At 35.1% G+C, this 14,580-nt stretch overlaps 1 protein-coding gene across 5 annotated transcripts in view; it reads right to left on the minus strand.

Moving 5' to 3' along the window:
* Nucleotides 1–2,613: 2,613 nt before the first annotated feature.
* Nucleotides 2,614–14,580, minus strand: part of VWDE (von Willebrand factor D and EGF domains) — a 104,741-nt gene continuing 92,774 nt past the window's right edge. For 3 of the 5 annotated variants that reach the window (XM_045494944.1, XM_045494940.1, XM_045494939.1), the window contains 6 exons: nucleotides 14,329–14,424; nucleotides 10,853–10,948; nucleotides 10,653–10,748; nucleotides 9,343–9,438; nucleotides 6,948–7,051; nucleotides 2,614–2,912 (listed from right to left, as the gene is read on the minus strand). In XM_045494944.1, coding sequence (XP_045350900.1) covers nucleotides 2,898–2,912; nucleotides 6,948–7,051; nucleotides 9,343–9,438; nucleotides 10,653–10,748; nucleotides 10,853–10,948; nucleotides 14,329–14,424 — 503 coding nt within the window. In that variant the 3' untranslated portion in view covers nucleotides 2,614–2,897. The remainder of the gene's footprint in view (nucleotides 2,913–6,947; nucleotides 7,052–9,342; nucleotides 9,439–10,652; nucleotides 10,749–10,852; nucleotides 10,949–14,328; nucleotides 14,425–14,580) is intronic. The other 2 variants (XM_045494942.1, XM_045494943.1) reach the window with 2 other exon arrangements.

Genomic DNA, 14,580 nt, shown 5'->3' on the forward strand with positions numbered 1-14,580 from the left:
AACTCAAAAATTTCATTTAAATGTTAACATGAATAAACACAAAAAAGCCAAGCATATTAAATAAGGTCTACAATCTGAATTCTTTTTGGAGAATGATTTATAAGGCAAAAATTGAAAGGTACACATTTTAAAGTACTTTTGCTTAAATTGTCTAACAGTCATTATCTTCAAAGTATTATCCAAATGGATTTTGAATGAAACACTTTAAAGTTAATAAATGTGAAAATATCAACAAAAAGGAAAAATTAAATATCTTCTCCATAAATTTATCAAATTACTTGCTTTTCTAAACTCAGATTATATTTCTAAAACATTACTTTCATTTGCATGAGTCATTAGCTTTCATAAGAAGTGCTCTTATATAAAATCTGTAAACCATAACATTTCTTCATTATTAGCATGTACAGGCCCATTAAATCTATTATAAATGGATAGTCTACTGATTAATATTGTAATTGTAGCATGGGGTTCTTGGTGTGGATCTAGAAAATATTTATGAAAGATTTAAAAGTGTTAGTTTAGACATTTCAGAATAGATCCTTGAGTGATTATAACTTCTAGCCTTAAAAAGTATACACTGAAATTTAATTTAATAAGGCTATTGATAAAGTTGCTATGCTGTTACAGAGCAAAGGTGACAAAGAGACAAGTATTAAAATTATATCTATTTTTATTACATCTATTTTTGTAGGAATTTCAATTCTAATTATTAAATTTTAAAAAGTATTTTTATCTAGAGTGCATTTTTCTTTATATATATATGTGTGTGTATATATATATATATATATATATATATATATATATATTTAATGTTTCTTTTGAGAGAGAGAGAGAGAGAGAGAGACACAGCATGGGTGGGGGAGGGGCAGAGAGAAACAGAATCTGAAGCAGGCTCTAGGCTCTGAGCTGTCAGCACAAAGCCCGATGCCGGGCTCGAACTCACAAACTCTGAGATCATGACCTGAGTGGAAGTTAGATGCTTAACTGACTGACTGAGCCACCCAGGACCCCTTCTAGTACTTACATTTTCATAAGAGTGTAAACATATAAGTACACACTAAGTGTCAAAGGTTTATTTTGCATTTATAATAATCTGTATTTTTAGTAATGAAATATAGTGAAACATTGTGTTTTCTTCAATAATTCTTTAAACTACCTTTCAGCAAATTTGAAATAAATTAAAATCTCTTTAATTCTGACATTGGATGCTATTACTTAAAAGGTTCTTCTCAACATTAGCATAATTTTATTCTAATAATGTCTTACTTAGTCTTATAGTTTAAACATGGCTTAGGAACGCTCAGTATTTCCACTTAAAATAACAAAATGAGTTCTGTAAACTTGTATGATTTAAAATAAATATGTTCAAAGTAAAATAAAAGTATTTTTGAAAAAGATAGTATGAGGTCAAATCTGAGATAGGAAAGATTTATAACTGTAAATAACCTATAATTATTTTTATCTCAAAGACAAATGTTTCAATTATATGTATATACCTTGTTGACTTTACCCACTTCCCCAACAGTTAGTGCCATTAAATTTTGCTTTCATCAAGGATTCACTTCTTTTTTTTTAAGTTTTTTTTTTAACATTTATTTATTATTGAGAGACAGAGAGAGAGAGAGACAGAGCATGAGCATGGGAGGGGCAGAGAGAGGGGGAGACAGAATCTGAGCCTGGCGTAGGGCTCGAACCCATGAACCGTGAGATCATGATCTGAGCTGAAGTTGGAGGCTTAATTGACTGAGCCACCCAGGGACCCCTCTTTCATTTATAGAAAGACTTGATTTTGTGATCTTTTGTTTCTTGCTTCTACACCCAAATAGATCATGGTACCAAAAGAATGGAAAGTGAAACAGACATCTTCATGTCCTTTTTACATCTAAACACAATGAGCAAGTAAATCTTCTAAAACCAGAATTTCATTATTTCTTTCAACTTGTCCAGAAATGGTACAGGTCAGAGAAGTAGAAAGACTGGAGGGGGGAAAATAGGCAAAACTAAATATGGTGCTTTTATCACAGAAAAATGATGGCTTGATCTCTGGAATATGGTCCAAAGCCACAAGATGCAGGGTATATCTTTTGTTAGCTCACTGTTGTCTCCCTGATACTACTGTCAGTTACTTCTAAGGCTAGGACTACATTTTCCAGAACCCCTTTCTCTGTGTGTTTCTGGGTTAGCGTTTGCCAGTGAGAAAAGCTTTCCAGAGAGAGAGAAGATGGAAGTGGGAAGTCATTTTTTTCAGAGGTGTTTGCAGCTAGATATTTGGATAGATAAAAGATTCACAGTGGCTTCCCAGCAAATTTTCTGTAATGACAGCTTGAGACAGTCAGTGGAGTTTCTGAAGATTGTCAAGTATTGCAGCAGCTCCAAGAAAGCTGAAATCTGCTTGGTGCTTTAGGCTAACATCTTCAAGGACAACCTCTCTGACCTTCAGCAGTTGCTTTCCCGACCTCTACCTCCTCCTGTCCCCACCCTTACCCCCAACCCTTCCAACAATCCTGAGATTTCCTAATTCTGCTTTAAATACTTTATATCTGGGTACATCACATGGTTTCTGTTATGCTGACTGATCCCTAATGATAAAGACACCAACCATCACAGTAAGAATTGGGAGATATTCAGTTTATTAGATAATGTGAATGTCTTGAATATCAGATGCATCATCTCAATATGTAAATATCAAATCACATTTCAAAGTCAATTCAAATGACCTGGATTTCTTCTTTGCTTTTCTCTAACAATGACCAGATAACAGCATTCTACATTTGATTAGTTTCTTCAGTCTTCAAAATAATTTTAAAAATGATGTTCAAATAAACTTCAAGTAGTTATCTTCAACTTTTTCTGAACAAAATTTCCATTCTTAAGACAGGCTTGTGATATACTTGATATTAATGGTGTTTTGTCTGTAGTAAGAAGTGGGAAACCAAGTTTCAATGAATACAGGAAAACCACTTGACCCTTATTCATTGTCTGCTACCTCTTCCTCTCTGACGTGATACATAAAGCTTTTGGTTCTACATTTGCTACTAGAGACCAAATACTGCTTTCATAAAACTAAGGTCTAATCCAGATCTTACTTATTTAATTCTTTTAGTGTCTATTTATTTTTGAGAAAGAGAAAGAACACAAGCAGGGGAGGGGCAGAGAGGGAGACACACAATCCAGAGCAGGCTCCAAGCTCTGAGCTGTCAGCACAGAGCCTGACACAGGGCTCAAACCCACGAACCGTGAGATTATGACCTGAGCCGAAGTTGGACACTTAACCGACTGAGCCACCCAGGTGCGCCCAGATTATATTTAAGTATCAAAATAGTTGTGACTAATTGGAGCTTGGATATTACATGACTCCACCTTGAAGAAAAATTACATTCAAGAAACATCCCTGCTCAATAAAACCAAGCACGTTTTTTCCTGATACCCTTCAGGAAAAGACTGTTTTCAATGCATTGCAACATTTCTCTCCAGGCTTTTTCCTCATCCTTTTCCTTCTCCATGGCTCTCTATTCCTCTATTCAATGTAATAACCAGTAACAAACTGACATAGTGTTTTCTACACACCAGGCACATATGTTAACATAGTTAGTCCTTTAACAACCCTATGATTAGGTGTTATTAGCACCATATGACAGATGAAGAAGCTGAGACTTAGAGGGGTTCAATATCTTGTTGAAGGTCACAGAGTGAACAAGTGGCAGGTCCAAAGCTAAATGTAATTAGCAGCTGGGCAGCAAGTTCTGAGGCCTCTCAAAGCCACCTACCCCTCTTTAGCACCTCTTTTGCCCATTTCTTTCTTTGTATTCTTTGTTTCTGACTAGTAATTCTCTGCTGTTTTCATTGAAATTCTAGCAACCCAACCTAATCACTATCTTCCATTTCTTTTTTCCCCTCACTACCTCAGGATGCTTGAAGAAGGGCCAGGAAGGTAGGCCTGAAGGGAGCTGGGAGGAGCCAGGGAGGGTTCTGAATACCCAAAACGGTAGTTGTTTTATTATTTTTTTCCTGCCTAAAAATTTGTTTTTTACCCTATGTTTTGGAGCCCAAGGAAAAATAAATAAGTAAGTAAGTAAGTAAATAAATAAATAAAAGCAATGACACCAATGAACAACTGAATAAAGCTCAAGTGAGAATTGAAGTCAAGAATTTGGACGAACAGGTTATAGTATTCAGGACATGTGGTCCCTGAGCTAGTCTCATTTTGTTTTCCTATTCCTTCTCCATGACTCTCTGTTCTTTCCTTCCTTAAAATGGCTCCAGGTGCAGTCTGAGAAGCGTCCCCATTAGAGGAGATGAAGATTATCTGAGGAAGGATTTAGGTAGTAAAGAAATAGATAAAAATAGATTACAGAGAAATCACCTAATTTAGTATGTCAAAGTGGAGTTGAAAGCTTTTGAGCTCATAGAACTTTCTGTGCCATAAAAATCTCAAATAAAATGAAATAATACATGTGTAAAAGCTGCCTTTGAACCAGGGAATTCACATTTTTATTGTTTTTATCGTTCTCAACAAAAGCTGATCAAACAGGCACTCAATAGCTTTTGTTTTCTGGCTTTCAAACCACGGTACTGTTATGAACTTGTTTTTGTTTGTGTTTTTAAAATGGAGGCCATATCCAACCAGGATGGATACCAGTGCAAGGAGAAACACATGTGCACGTCCACTTTGCCTCTAAGCTAGACTGATCCAGTATCACACTTCAAAAAGAAAATTCCTTATCATTTTTCAAATTACAGTACTCCAGGATACTTTGATACTCACAACCCTTGGGCTTTCTGAAGTGCTAAATAGCATATAATTGCTTTTAAAATTAAAACCAATACAGATTAGGGGCGCCTGGGTGGCTCAGTCGGTTAAGCATCTGGCTCTGGATTTTGGCCCCATGTCGGGACTGTGCTGACAGCATGGAGTCTGCTTAGGATTCTCTCTTTCCCTCTCTCTCTCTGCCTCTCTTTTTCTCAAAATAAATAAATAAACATTAAACAGAAACCTAATACAGACTAACATTAAGAGATTTTTGAGAGCTCTGCTGCATTTGTGTGTATGTGTGTGTGTGTGTGTGTGTGTGAGAGAGAGAGAGAGAGAGAGAGAGAGAGAGAGATTAGCACTACCCTTGTACATGTAGGAATTAGGACTGAAAAATTCCTTGGCTGTTGATATTTAGAAATTTAAGATTGGAGACAAAATAAAATACAGTTTAATCTTAGCACAGATTTGATCACAGAAACTTTTAAAAAAGATGTTTATGTAGCACTAGCCTTCTAAGGAAGTGTGGGGCAATTTCAGGAACTCTAAGATAAAGTGTCTACTTTTCCTGTGCTTTCTTGATTTCTTAAGTAAAAATAAATCCTAATCCTAATGATATGAAGAGTTTTTTTATAGCTTTCCCTGAAACAGATTTTAACAGGGAGCAAATAAAGAGCAAGAACTACTATCTAGGAAAAGAGTGAGGACAGATAAGGCTTTTGTGGCACACACATCCTCAAATCAGTGAAGCAGTGGATTTAAAAGTGGTGGATTTAAATAAACTGGAGGGAGGGGTGAGGGTAGTCTTTTTACCTAGTATTTGACCAAATTTGTGGTGTCAAATACTGTGGTGTCAAATATTTGTGGTGTCTTCTTTCCTAAAGAAGACATCCAGATGGCCAACAGGCACATGAAAAGATGCTCAATATCACTCCTCATCAGGGAAATACAAATCAAAACCACACTCAGATACCACCTCACGCCAGTCAGAGTGGCCAAAATGAACAAATCAGGAGACTATAGATGCTGGAGAGGATGTGGAGAAATGGGAACCCTCTTGCACTGTTGGTGGGAATGCAAATTGGTGCAGCCGCTCTGGAAAACAGTGTGGAGGTTCCTCAGAAAATTAAAAATAGACCTACCCTATGACCCAGCAATAGCACTGCTAGGAATTTACCCAAGGGATACATGAGTACTGATGCATAGGGGCACTTGTACCCCAATGTTTATAGCAGCACTTTCAACAATAGCCAAATTATGGAAAGAGCCTAAATGTCCATCAACTGATGAATGGATAAAGAAGATATGGTTTATATATACAATGGAATACTACTTGTCAATGAGAAAGAATGAAATATGGCCCTTTGTAGCAACGTGGATGGAGCCGGAGAGTGTGATGCTAAGTGAAATAAGTGAAATAAGTGAAATAAGTCACACAGAGAAAGACAGATACCATATGTTTTCACTCATATGTAGATCCTGAGAAACTTAACAGAGTGAAATAAGTGAAATAAGAGAAATAAGAAATAAGAAATAAGAAACTTAACAGAGTGAAATAAGTGAAATAAGAGAAATAAGAAATAAGAAATAAGTGAAATAAGAGAAAGACAGATACCATATGTTTTCACTCATATGTAGATCCTGAGAAACTTAACAGAAGATCAGGGGGGAAGGGAAGGGGGAAAAAATACAAGTTACAGAGAGGGAAGGAGGCAAACCATAAGAGACTCTTAAATACTGAGAACAAACTGAGGGTTGAGGGGGGTGGGGGGGAGGGGAAAGTGGGTGATGGGCATTGAGGAGGGCACCTGTTCGGATGAGCACTGGGTGTTGTATGGAACCAATTTGACAATAAATTATATATAAAAAAATATTTGTGGTGTCTTAAGTCCATTTTGAAGAATATTATTCTCTTTCAGTTCCAGTGCCATAGAATAGAATAGTATTACACTTGAAAGTCATATCTACACTTGAAATCCTTTAAGTGAACATCAGAATTTTGAATAATAAGGTAACTCTACAATGACACAAAAACGATACTGTTTTTAGTTTCAGAGGCAAATAGTAAATCTCTGCATGTTTTTTATTTGGAAATCAATGAAAATCAAACAATAACACATAGATGTCAATTGCTAAGCAAAATATCTGAGTAGATAGCAGATAGCAATATCTATTTTCTATTTAAAATTTAAAATACCTGTACTCTCTTTTCACATTTGGGTCCAGAATATCCATTGCGACAAGAACACACATTAGGAAATACACATTTGCCTCCATAAAGACACTTTTGTTTGCAAATTGCTGGAATATAAAAAAAATTACAATGACCATTCTTTGACACAAATGCTTGTGACATATTCTCTTCTGGTGGTCTGAAGCATGGTCATTAAGAATTTATGAATGACCAATGGTACTCCCATTTTGTGCAGCCAAAACACACAGACACACATACTCACACACATCAAAAAACAAAACACCCAAAACTCAACACAACAGTTTCACAATTCTATAAAGATATTATTAAAGCAAACAAAATTTTCATTGGCTACTTTTTAAAAGTGGCTATATGTTTTTGTTTTCTTTAGAGAGGAGATTCAAATCAGTAATATAAGCATTCATAATTTGCTTAATAATTTAGCAAAGATTTAAAAGACACAATGCAGTACTAGCCAGTGTATAGAAAACTGACAATTTAATATGCTATCATTGGAAGTTTAATGTGAAACAACTGTATTAGAAACTTCCTAAAGATTTTTACACCAGCAATTTCTTCCTCAGAATCTCTCCTCATGAAATTTAAAAATACCTATATCTATCTCAATATAATTCAATATCAGTCTAGTTATCTATCATCTACCTAATGTATCCACCTATGTTATCATCTATCTACCTACCTACTTATAGAAAGAAAATGCTTATTATAGTAATAACTTGTAAATGACTACAATGTTCAACATAAGGGAAAAAGTCAAGTGAATTATATATCTATCTATATATTATATATATAGAATAGATATACATACAGTGGCATAGATTATATAATATTTCGTTCAAAGTTATGTGTTGAAGGACACAGAAAATGCTTTTAAGTCATATTAAGTGAAAATACGTATAATATAAAATTACATACAATACAGTTATTTTTCATGAGAGAGGTATCTGCTTCCAGAGTTCATATTGAAAGCTTGCAAAATTCAAGAACAATATTCTCTTTGGTGGAAGTGCAGCATTAAAAGATTACGTTTTTATCAGTGATGCCATGTGTAGCTGGGCAGGCTGTGCAATACACAAAGCCCCACAGCTGAGGGAGTACTTTTCACACCACAGACATCATAGATTTGCATATTTGTTACACTAGCTCTCCAGCAGACGGCAGTCAGACATCTTGGTCAAATAATGTCAATATATAGAGTTTCTGGAAGTTGGAAATTAAGTATTTTGAGGAAAGGGACTTTGAAAAATTCACACAGAAGTGCTGAAAGGTGCAAAAATAAAGTGCACATCTTCAGGCTGTACTCAGAGTACCTCAATCCACACTTACTGGAGCACGTTTCCACATTAACGTGCTTCTAATATCTCATCATTCTCTTTCATGGTCCACAAAGACCTCTCTCCAGAATAAGCAGCCCAAATTAAGGGTGATGGCTCTTTTTTCTACCATTTTATCGCATATAACTCCCAATGAGAATTAGTGATTTTTGAGCACATATTTCTTAAGTAAGTACTAGAAGTGAATTCTTTGATAATATTTTCCTAAGATGAAAAATGTATAAATTGTAATAGCACTTACTAATAAAATACACTCTAAAAGTCATGAAAATTATATGTGAAATCTGTGATATATGGAAACAAGTGTGGTTCATAAGACATCAAAAAGCAGGGCAGGTATTTTTTGTAAAAACACATGGTCATTTTGCAACTGTATAATTTCAGTTTACAATACACTTGGATCACCAGTTTTAAGATGATATAATTATTGATCAATTGAAAATATTTGGAGGGGGAGACTTCCAGTTTTTCTCATGAAGCTAATCTTTGTTAATATTTTAACATGTTATTTCAAGTTTTCATAAATTTCAATATTAGATCATTGATCTTCCTCAATACCCTGAGGCCCCATGAATGTAAAATTTTTAACTAAAACAAAAGGGAAATATATTAAAATACTAAAATCACAACAGGAATTTATTTTGGATGGTAGAATGTGGGACAATTTAGTTTTTGGAACTTTTTCATATTTTCCGTGATTTTCATGAGTGGTATGTATTTTTCTCATAATCTGAAAAAATATTTAAAGTTTATGCTAAAAACCTTCTTCACACCTGAGAGAACTTCCAAGGCAGCCCAGAGACCATAATTTGGAGTTATCTGTGTCACACAAAATATTAACATATTTTACCAAATTTTCTTCTTTTAAATGGATATAACAATGAATGAAGATTTCCTTTTATTTCCAAAACCCTTTTTTTTTAATGTATAAGCATTATGGGATTTTTTTTCTCTATGATTTCTCCTCACATTACACTTTGTTTAATAACTGTAACAGATTCAGGTTCAGAACATAGAGTAAAAAACAAATTTTATAGGCTTACGTATTTGACACTGCACTCCTTCCCATGCGGTAGGACAGTGGCATATACCGGGAGCTATACATTCACCACCATTTTTACATTTCTGAAAGCAGATAGCTGCAAATAGAAATACAAACAAGTTAACAATTTAATTTGCCAGTCAAGTACTCACATAAACCACAAAAAATTTCACTGAAAAAAGAGAAACAGTTAAAAGTTAATGACTTAAAGGAGCTTTTCCCTTAACATTTTATCAAGAACATTTTCCAATGTCACTGCTGATTCTTGAATAAGGTGATTTTAATGGTTGTATAATGTTCCACTGATCGAATGCATCGTGATTTAACTTTTCCTCAATTTGTGGGACATTGGTGTTACGTCTTATTTTTCACCTTGACCAGCACATTATAATAGCTGCTAATTTTATAGAGTAATTTATAAAAAGGGGAAAAAATGAAACGTTTGAATGAGGAGAGCTGTTATCAACTCTAAAACTAGCCAGAGTTGAAAGTAGTGTGACCCACCTTGGAAGGTTCTGAATTGGTTGGTCTGAGATGCAGTCATGGAATCTGTAATTTTTTTTTTAACGATTTATTTTTATTTTTGAGAGAGAGCGCACGTGAGTGGGGGAGGGGCAGAGAGAGAGAGGGGAACAGAAGATCTGAAGTGGGCTCTGTGCTGACAGTGGAGAGCCCAAGGTAGGGCTCGAACTCACAAACCGTGAGATCATGACCTCAGTCAAAGCTGGACGCTCAACCCAGCCACCCAGGTGCCCCGGAATCAGGAATTTTTTACACCTTCCCCTGACCCTTCCTTAGAGAGGGAGACAGGACTGAACGAACTTGTCATTTATCGTGGCAATCACAGTGGACAGACTGGAAAATACAGCATATCCTCTTTCTCTGCTAGCCTGAAGAAATGAATTCAGAGCAGTTGGCATTTCACTCCAGTTCACAAAAAAATCCCCTAAAGTAGGAACAAAGAATCAAAAATAAAAACAAAACAAAACAAAAAAACAAAGAAAATGCCCTGTGTAGTAAATTCTGCTTGATGTTCTCATGTGGCTGTAGCATTTAAGAGTATTCCTCTTGGGGCTCCTGGGTGGCTCAGATGGTTAAGTGTCCAACTTCGGCTCAGGTCATGATCTCACGGGTTCGTGAAGTTTGGGTTCCGCTTTGGGCTCTGTGCTGACAGCTCAGAGCCTGGAGCCTACTTCAGATTCTATGTCTCCCTCACTCTCTGCACCTCTCCCCACTTATACTCTGTCTCTCTCTTTAATGTTTAAAGCAAATAAACATAAAAAAATTTTTTTTTAAGAGTATTCTTCTTACGTGTGTTGCATTGTTTCCCTCTCCAACCAGAAGGACAAGAGCAAATGTTTGGTCCTACACATTTTCCTCCATTCATGCACACGGGATCACAGATACCTTAAGGTAAAAGCATGAAATATCAGCCCTCAAATGGCAATAGTTTAGCTATTTAATGTGTTTGCTTTACCTGTAGTTAAAAAACACATTTAGTGGTATCTTACTTTTTTGGCATCTCCTACCAGTGTATCCTTCACGACAGGTGCACACATTATTTCTCATGCAGCGGCCACCATTCTTACAGGGAGGGTGACAGATAGCTAAAAGAACACATGGCAGCAATCTGAGAATACTCCATATTCAATTATTATATATTACATATTGCATCATGTGCTTGTTATCTATGGGGCCATAAGGCAGAGAAATGTGCTATTAAAATAAAAGATCACATCTGCAAGTCATTAACACTATCCTTTCTAAATCATAAAATCCAATGCTTATAGCTTTAAGCAGCTAGTGGATTAGCACAATTTGAAAGGTATTGATGAAGTATTCATAACAAATGGCATCTTTGATATTATAGTGCTTAAATCACAAACCTTATCTTATGATTCACCTTTCTTAGAAGTAAAGAGTAAAATGATCCAGGCAGAACCAAGAAAGTGAGTCATAACCTAGCTCAAAATAAGAAATGTACCTATTCCTGTGGAAAATAGAAAAATCCCAACAGTATATCATATGATTTTTAGAAAATAATTTTTAGTTGACTTTTGAATACCTGAGGTCATAAAGGCAGAGCTTAGTATGTGACTTACTCCTAAAAAACTTAGTGAAAAATCCTTTTAACAATCAATCCCTGGCTTTGTTAGGAATATTTATCAGATAACCTTGACTACATTGTACTAGTATCTTCTATGTATATGCTTCTGCTTCATGGAATTCAGAAGTTAATATTTATCATCTTTTATGAGAAGATTTACATTGCTTCATGTTTCTTGCAGATATGACAATAAATGCCTTTATTTAAAAAAATAATACATAGGCAAACCCACCTAAATAGAAATTTATTTTTTTCTCTAAATGATAATTAAATGGATTTTAGTTTGTATTTTAAAAACAAATGTCAAATTAGCTGATTTTGGTAACAAGGCTATCGTAGACTAATTCCCAGTTTTGAATTAGATCCATCTTTAATAGCTACTTTATTTCCAGTCTAAGAAAAGAAATCAACTAATTTCAAATGGATTCAAAACTGAAAATAATTTAGTACTTTATGTATAAAAACAAAATAACTGAATGATTTTAGCAAATGGATAATTTCCACTCTTTTAGTTTGAACCTTTTCTGATTAATGCTTCAGTCTACTTTCTCTGGTGTTTATTTGGTACTTTTTATAAAAAGTACATTTTCTGCTTCCTAGTCTTAATACTTAACTTACGATCATTTCTAGTATTAGAAAAAAAAATGTATTTGTTCTATTGCAAAAACATAGTAGGAAATACCTATGGTTAGAAATTTAAAACTAAAACAAAAGAAAAAACCAATATATAATGGGTAACCTTGCTATAATCAATACTCATCCATACCACAAAACTTGAGTGTAGAGATAAATACTACATTTACACAACAAAACATATGTAAATAAAGTAATATAAAGAGATTATATATTAATATAAAGGTTTGATCTTCTCCACATCTAGTCCCATTTTAGGAAAAGGAAGTTTAGGAGAAAATCCACCTACATATATACCTATATATTCTCTAGGCCTCACACAGATATTCCATGAGACTCCAAAGGGAGCTAAGTAATCCAGCCTCACCTACCATGTGGAATGGACCCATGACATTCAAGGATTTGAAGGATATAAAATGTATTTAAACAACTCTCCAGTGACACATTATAAGCCTTGATTATGAATGGAGTAGTTTAACTCTTTCGTTATGTCTCTAGTTCAATTTTTATCTTCCTCATTTGAAATCCTATAGAACACACAATATCTTGTGTGGATAAATATTTTATCCATTTTCTGCCTATTTTTATTCAGTGACTTTGAATGTGTATACCATTTTCCCTTCCCACCATTTGGGCTCACAGAGGCTCATGAGAGGATGTGATCTGATAAGAATAAAGCTAATGTTTTTTATTTCTTCTGCATCTCCTGTGGCATTTCTTAAAAACAATTGTACTATTATTCATGGTAGCCAGCCATGCACTTACAGTATGTACGTCTCGTTCCTTACGGCAACTGTGTGGTTCAAATCTAAAAAGTCAGGAAGTCTGATGCTGGAGACTTTGATTTCAAAATCCATGCCAGCTAGGAGGTTTTAGAGGCTAGCTGATTCCAAAACCTTTTAACATATGTTCAACAGATACTTTTTAGTTCAATACTTAATAATTTAGAGATTTCCTCCTTTCTCAGTAATACTGCTGGCACATAAGTTTTAGAGACATTTTCTCACTATATCTTACATCTACTGCAAGGAGCATGAGAGATATCAGCTTTTATATCCCTCTTAAATTCTGAGTCAAAACTATACCTATAACTCAGAAATATGGGGTTAGACATAGTCACTTGGTTTTCAAGGTTTGCTTTAACGTGGTTTTTACATCTTCCCATTTCACAAAGTGGTTCCTTGAAGGAAATCTTAACTAGAGGAACTCATTTGCTACGCCTGTACTTCAGTGGTAGTTTGTTCTCTACCTCATCTGCAACCTAAGAATCCCAGTCAACCCCCAAATAAAAGAAATTAAATCACTTCAAAGTATAACATGCCCAAAAAAGAATACGTTTTAGGAATTAAATTAGGACAGCCTCTGACACGTTTTACTAAAAAATCTATTCTGCATTTTGCAAAAGTTCAAAGATACAAAGATGTGGAAAATACATTTTAAATTTCATTTATTGACATTAACTCATACCTACACTGTCAGCCTCAGGACATGCTCATTATTCTGAAAAAAATCCATCACATTTCTATATCAGCGAAAGTATTGAAATAGCAGGCCACGAAGGGGGGAAACGATGCATCTGTATGACCTGATATCACCTTGCCCAATGCTGTGCATAGCTAACTTTTCACAAGTGTTTAATAAAACTAATGTTGAGAGATCATGAGGTAATAGTGGGCATTAGTGGACCATAAATCAAACATTTTTGCTGTGAGGGCAGAAAAAATGACACCATTGCATGCAATAGACTCCAAGAGAATTTTGCTTATTTGGTTCACACCTTGATCCTACAAAACTGCATGGACAAGTGCCAAAATTGGGAGCCTAATGTAAAGTGAATAAATGTAAGTATTTTATTTAAAATTTTTAATGTTTATTTATTTTTGAAAGAGACAGAGACAGAATGCGAGTGGGTTGGGGCAGAGGGAGAGGGAGGCACAGATTCTGAAGCAGGCTCCAGGCTCTGAGCTGTCAGCACAGAGCCTGACACGGGGCTCGAACTCACAAGCTGTGAGGTCATGACCTGAGCTGAAGTCGGATGCTCAACCGACTGAGACACCCAGGCACCCCAAATATAAATATTTTATATAATAACTCATATTTTCAGGATCTGGTCATTAAGCAGCCACAACTGTAACATCACAAGAAAGAGAGAAAAAAATAGCACTGTCCCCTTTGAGACTTGTCTTGTGTTTACTCAGAGTTCTGTTTATGCCTTTCTCTTTGTATTCATAAAGAAAGAATAATTACCATTCTGACACTGCGCACCAAAGAATCCATTTGGACAGAAGCAAGTGTTTGGCTTATCACAGGAACCACCATTGAGGCAAACAGGGTCACACAAAGCTAATGAACAGCAGGGGGAAGAGAGACCATAAAAGTTTTATTATTTAAAAAATGAAAGCTGCACTGAAATACAAAATGGTGCCTAATGAAATATTTTATTTTTACTGCAAGGAAAAGCCATAACCTATAATTAATTTGACTTTGCCAAACATAAGA

The sequence above is a fragment of the Leopardus geoffroyi genome, chromosome A2, assembly GCF_018350155.1.
Source record: "Leopardus geoffroyi isolate Oge1 chromosome A2, O.geoffroyi_Oge1_pat1.0, whole genome shotgun sequence".
NCBI lineage: Eukaryota > Metazoa > Chordata > Mammalia > Carnivora > Felidae > Leopardus > Leopardus geoffroyi.